At 30.5% G+C, this 7165-nt stretch overlaps 1 protein-coding gene across 1 annotated transcript; it reads right to left on the minus strand.

The window, feature by feature from the left end:
* Positions 1 to 4956: 4956 nt before the first annotated feature.
* Positions 4957 to 5762, minus strand: BDCG_17832 (uncharacterized protein; the record flags this gene model as incomplete). Its single annotated transcript, XM_045426886.1, has 3 exons — positions 4957 to 5343; positions 5436 to 5458; positions 5641 to 5762. 3 exons carry the CDS (start codon positions 5760 to 5762, stop codon positions 5057 to 5059), a joined length of 432 nt encoding a protein of 143 aa, XP_045282646.1. The 3' UTR covers positions 4957 to 5056.
* Between the last annotated feature and the right edge of the window lie 1403 nt (positions 5763 to 7165).

The raw sequence follows: 7165 nt of genomic DNA on the forward strand, positions 1-7165 counted from the left end.
ATGCTTAGTCTCTGATATCATGAAAATAGAGTCTCTCTGTAAGATTCATTTTTATCAGAAGTCAGAGAATCTTATATTTCTCAAGATTATCTTCACCTATCTTATCTGTGAAATTGATGAAGAGAATCATTGATTTCAGTGTTCTGTTCTTGATATTATTCAAGTAGCAGCAGAGTTCACCCTGACTAGACTGACTGCTGAGATCATGAATTTCACATTTGATCTCATTTGATCTGGTCTCATACATTTCTTAGTGTGAATCCCGCTGGGACTAGCTATCAAAAAAACATGTAAAGTGACTATATATCAGATCTTAAAATGAAACCATGACTTGGAAAAAATGAGAAAGTGATCTCATTTGATCTCATTTAGTCTCATTCTTGATATAAAGTTACTATTTTTAGACATTTTAAGGTTTTTTTTAGACTATTTTTAATTTTTTAAAAAGTAACACTTTTTGATAACACTCAAATGAGATTTAAAGTCATTTAAAGCAATAAAAATAATTTAAATTGAGAAGTGGAAATCATAGTCTCATTTGAAAAATGTGATAAGAGTAGACAGTAAGTTTCACTGAGACAGTATAAGACTACTATCTAATGATAAAACTGTGTAATGAGATCAGTTAAATTGATAATGAAACTATCAAAAAATCTGATTCTGATCTCAGACACAGTCACACAGTCAGTCTAACTCTGATCACACTTTTTAAGTGTATATTTTCTAAATATTCACATTTATACAGATATATACTGATTATTTATTAGATAATGTTAAGACAATGACTCATTATGACTGTGTTACTCTCACTGTGAGAGATACACAGTTTATAATAAATATTGTAAAGACTCTGAGAAGTTATTTTAAAGATACTGTGACTCTGTGATCTTGATTTTTTTTTATTTTTTTTATTTTTTTATTTTTCTTTTATTTTTTTTGTTCATTCTGATTTTTTCTTGTTTTTGTTTTATTTTTTATTTTTTATTTTTTTTTGTATTTTATATTTTTTTTATAATTAAAATTATATGAATTATGATCTGTATTTAGAAAAGTAATTATATTTAGTAACACTCTCTATTGAATTTTTAACAAATGAGCACTATGTTATGATATTATATAAGTGAGAAGTGATTTCATAGTCTCATTTAATGTCATTCTCAATAATGAAATCAGAATGAAAATGTGACTAAGAATTCAAATATATTCTTTATTCAAGACTAGATTTTTATTTGAAAAGTGAATCTGAAATCTTTAATATTTGAAATAACATGATTTGAGATCAATGTAATGAACACAAATCATAATCAGAAGTAATGCTTTTAGACAATGTGATAACTGTAAAGTTTAATTCTGATCTCAGACATGATCACACAGTCAGTCTAAATGTAATATGATTGATATGAACAGATACTGATTCATTCTTTAAACAAGAAGATGCTGATCTTTCTCTTGAGTATGAAGACACATAGATTGATTAGTAGTTGAAAGTAATGTATTCTGATCAGTTACAGTTGATGCACACTTCACATTGACATTGATCAGTGACTTCTTCAGAAGTGATTTCAGAGACTCAGAAGCCTGTTCAAACAGTGAAAACTCTTGCTTATACATAGACATTTAAATCTATTCAGTTCATGGCCTCTGCATCATTGTTCTTCAGTGTGAGTGTATAAGTGACTGAGATGTAATATCTTCTGTCACTGTTCTGTATACTCTTGAGCTTGATAAGATGATCATTCAATGTTCAGAGCTGTATACAGAAGTCTTCATAAGTTAAGTCTTCATCTGCACTTATAAGAGTCTGTAAGAGTTTGAAAGTCAATATCTTCTTAAGTATGCTAATCTTCATTTAATTCTCTCAAGACTGATCATCTGCTTCTAGAATCTTGATATTGAAGTCAGAAATGAATGTTATAAGAGAAGTGTTTCTCTGTCAGACACTCTGTAATCAATCTAATACTTTCTATTATATGACAGTGTCTTGAAACAGAATATCAAAATATCTCATGATATTGTCAGATATTTGCAATGCTGATTCACATGCTTTCATTCATGAATAAAACTTCTGTTTCACACAATCTTTCAATCATTCATTAATATATCAATCTTGATTGATTAATAAACTGATGAAATCTTTATCTATATTCAGTTTCACAAGCATTTTCATTCTTTATAATGAGTAGAGAGTGAGATCAGAAGTATTAAAATATACAGAAGTATCTAAGTGTTCTTTCAGTGCTTTTATATTCAATTCTGCAGATGTTGAAATCATGTAGATTAATCATTGAATCTCTTCATATTAAAGTTATTGAGTTGCATGCATGTCTGCTATCTATTGCTATTATAATTTCAACATCACTTGAAGTCACTGTGACATTGCATCTATACTTGTGTTTGAGAGTTTCATATTATTATTAGATATAATTATATTGATCATCAGATGTATAATTGTATTCTTATATATCTGAGTGTCAGAACTCTCAGATCTTTCACTGATATTCTCTTATAAGATCTTTAGTACAGAGTCAGAGTAACTGATAAGCAAGCTTCTATCTGAGAACTCAGTGTTCACTTAACTGTGTTTTCTCTTTCTTACATATCATTACATGTTCAGATATCTCTCAATGAATAATTATTTCTGATAAGAAGATAATGTGTGAATAATTATTTTCTAATAAGAAGATAATGAACATTTTTATAGTGTAAGAGACCTACATTGAATAGATCAGTATAATATTGATAGATCTTATATAACAAAGATAAAAACATTAGAGAAGAAAAGAAAGAGAAAGTGTGAGAATCAGTGATCAAGATGAATATTTATACATGTATGTGATGATGTACATGATGAAGCTTCAGAGTGAAAGAATATACACATGTTTGTAGCAGCTGAGGATCAGTGATTGGGAATGACTGAGAATTGAAGTGTACACTACGCGTGTTCATAGCGGCTGAGGATCAGTGATTGAGAATGACTGAGAATCAGAGTGTACGCTACGCGCGTTCATAGCAGCTGTGGATCAGCGATCAGGAATGAAAGAATCTATGAAGTGTAATGAAATAGTCTATATAATTGATCAGGCGCAGCCCGCCACATGTATAAACTATACTCTGAGAGTTATAAAGATGAGCTTAAATTATATAATCAGAGAAAGAGTCTCTTCTTCATTTTTATTAATTAACTTTGAAAATGAACTGAATTGAAATTCATGACAATGAATTGACTGATTCAACTGTAAAAAAGAGTGCAGAATTGTGATTCAAAGATTGCTTAACTCAGTATACAATTACAGGTGTACATCAGCTTCTTATATATTGTATACTAAATTAATTAGTGGTCACTATGATCTCTTTACACTCATAAGCAAGTTCAGAAGCAGCTATGTTATTATCTGATAATTGTACATTCTTTCAAATCACATTCTCTCTCACTAGATTCAGTCACACTCATATAATCATGTTATACATTCTAGCTTCATGTGAATTAGCTCATCACTAGTATTTCATGATTGTATAATCTATCTCTGATTCAGCTAGTATTTTGTGTACACTCTTACAAAGAAACTTTCACTATATTATATCACTCATTCACTAACTTTTCTCATTCTTGAATTATTGTTCTTCATCATTATCATCATTGAATATTATTATCTTATCTATAATTACTGTCTCTTCTTCTGTTCAATATCTTCTATCTGTTTATCTATCACATTGTATGTGTTTCTGGCAATGATCTCTTGTTCTCATAATAAGTGTTATTATAGTACTCATATCAGACAGTTCATTAGCAGTAAGTGTACTATGTTGTGAAATGTGACTGAACTTGTTTATCTTCTAATAATTGTCAGAATGTATTATCATGAATAATATATCTTCTTCATCTTCTTATATACTCTTGACTGTTTTTCTTCTCAGTGACTTCTAATCATGTTTTCTGATATGATTTTATATAAATGCAGATGCTGATGTTTATTTTTATTTATGTAGAATTTTCATGCATAGATTCATATCTGCTGATGATAGTGAATTCAATGTTAAATCATTGATTGAGAACTTGAAGAACATAATAATGAAGAAATTATCTGTGTTATATATGACTAAGTCTTCTACATCTCTTTCTGCCTCTTCTATCACTGTCTCTCAATCTTCTACACCTGCTTCTGTGTCTGATTCTCTCACTTCTGCTATCTCTGTTTCTGTAACTCTTACTTCTGCTACTTCTGCTCTCTCTGATTTTACTATCTCTGCTTTTGTTATCAGCTCTTCTCATTTCAAGAAGATGTTGTGTAGACTTAATAAATCATATTTATCAGTATATATACTCCTGCCTTTCTTACTGACTTCTAGAATAATTTATTATATAAAGACTGTATATAACATGACTATCTGAAGCTTGATCACAGACACTGATTATTACATTTGTTTTAAATATTCATAATAAGACAATTATTTATTCATATCAGAGAATCACTCTCTCTCTTAACAGTGTTGAAATTGTAAGTCTTTTTCTTTTTCATCTTTTCTTTCTAATGCTGATTTTTCTGTTCTTAGAGAAAATTATTATGAGTTTTACTGTGTATGAAGTTATGATATTCACAGATATCAAGAAACTTTTTATAACTGTTAAATTCAATATTGCAGATACATCTGCTTTAATAAATATCTTCAGAATAATTGATCTGTAACTGTGTCATGCTTACTCACTCTCTGTAGTGAGTGCATCACAGTGTACAGAAAACCACACTGTAAAGAAAATATTTTGAATATAGTAATCTTCAAAAATTAATTAATAATCACCATCACATCTATCTATAATATAAAGATTATCTATATACTCATTAGAAGGTGTAGAATCCACTGTAAGTTGAGATTCTATAGAATTATCTTATTGTGGTTGAGTGGCTGTAGATTTTGTAGGTTTGATTCCAATCAATCAAAGAGTCTTATTGAATGTCTTTTTCATCTCATCTGCTCTACAGGTCGCGATCTTGCAATTGGCATTCTTAATAGTGAGGACTCCACCTACTTGCACCTGCCTGCGGGAGGATTTGACGACTCAATGTCTATTTGCTTGATAATGATCTGCAAGTTCACCCTCATGATGCGCGTTCAATTCCGCCTGGACCATGCTATCCTTGAAGATCTTGTTCAACCGCCTTGTCAAACCAGGTGTAAGGGTATCCTTCACATCTTCTAAGGCCTTGGCTGCTGCATTGATTTGGTGATGTAGTTTTGCAACTGTCTCTGAGAAGGTTAATTGCAAGAAGACAGTTGACAGTTGATCTGCAGGTGGTGGGATAAAGTGATCACATACATCATCATCATCATTGTATATATTGAGATCTGGGGCATCATTTTGGATTCATGGGTTTTTGCTTGACTTGTTTTTAATCTGACAGGCATTTGATGAATTGATATGTTCACATCTTGCTTACTGTGAGAGGTGCAGTCTCTGAATCTGTATGATGCTGTCTCAACATGTGGTTCACGGCAGCTTCAATATGCTTGATGATGGATGGGCAAAAATTAATGTTCAATTGATGAATCCATATCTTAATTGCCTCTTCCTGGCTGTCATTCAATGCTCAATTCAGTGAAACCCTCATAGTCCTTGATTTCTTCCCATTGATTCTCTCATACAAGGTGGCATATGAGACTTTGAATTCTCGCGACAGAGATGTGATTTTTAATTTTGAATTACTTTTGTACGCGTCAACAGCTCTTTGCAACTGCTTCTCAGTGTAATTAGAAGATTTAGACATGGTTATAATTAATGATGATTATTTGAAGATGAAGAATGAAGATATTAAAAATATTTTCTTTATGATGTGATTTTCTGTATGCTGTGGCGCACTCACTACAGAGAGTGAGTAAGCATGGCACAATTATTAATCTATTATCTAGTATTTATCATCTGACTTTGTGATACAGGTGAAGAATATTCATGTTTTCAGAAACAGAAATACAGATATTGTGCTCTTTTACACTTATAAGTGTGAGACTTATACATCTTATCTGAGATGTTATTGTGAAAATGAGCTGTTTATATACTGTATTCTACTTTCTGCATTTCTCTGTATCTCTCTCTCTCTTTCTGAGAAGTCTCATATGTGTTGTAATTACATGTATAACTTTAAGATCAGTGAGTGTTTATTCAGTAATGTTCTCATCTCTGATTTTATAATTTTTATATGCTAACAATGATTCTTAGTTACTCTGATATCAGAGATCATTCTAATTGAAGATGATAATACTACTGAGCTACTTTCTTCTGTTCTTAAGCTTCTCTTATTACTTTCTCTTTCTTCTCTGTGAGAAAGATTATATATACACTGAGTTGTAAGTGTTCAGTTCTGAGTGACTCTCACTGTTATTTGTCTGATTCTGTGTCTTCTTCTTCTTCTTTCATTTCTTCTGTCTCTATTCTTCCTGCTCTGACTTCTGATTCTGTAAGTCTTATACTCTTCTTCAATTTTTCTACATGTACATGTACACATTTCTATATTGACATTTCAGTCAATCTTGTGATAAATGACATTAATGTTGTATACAGAGTGATAGAGAAATCAGAGATATGTACAGTATTATTACAAGAGTGACTTACAGCTCTTAAATTTCTTACAGATCTTGAGTTTTGAGATTTCCTTTATTTTTGATATTTTTCAGATGGTGTGATGTTGGAATAGATTAAATATATAATGTATAAAAATGAATGAGATGTATATGATAACATTTGTCTTTTACAGCTGACTCTTACAGTTAGTAATTAATTCATTATCTCTTTTCTTTTCTTACACTTTTTCTTTATCTGCTAGTCACTACTCTTATACAATCTCTATATAATACAGTATTGAGTGACTAGATTCAGCAGCTTTCATCTTTTATAATTCTGTCTTGTATATTATACTATCTCTCTTCACCTGTTTAGATTACTATAGTGAAGAACTAATTGAAACTAATCTCATCTGATCTCTGAGTGTTCTCAGAGATTAAGATAACTTAATCTTACATATCTGTGAATATTTCATATAGTTCATTCTCTGTGATCTCTGTAATTGAACTGATGTAAACAGTTAAATTTAACTCTGAATTTCTTTTTCTTCTGCAATCTGATTCATATGTAAGTCTGCTGCTTTAAGACTGCTCTTTACTGTGTTACATCTAC

Source organism: Blastomyces dermatitidis, assembly GCF_000003525.1.
Source record: "Blastomyces dermatitidis ER-3 genomic scaffold supercont1.12, whole genome shotgun sequence".
Taxonomy (NCBI): Eukaryota; Fungi; Ascomycota; class Eurotiomycetes; order Onygenales; family Ajellomycetaceae; genus Blastomyces; species Blastomyces dermatitidis.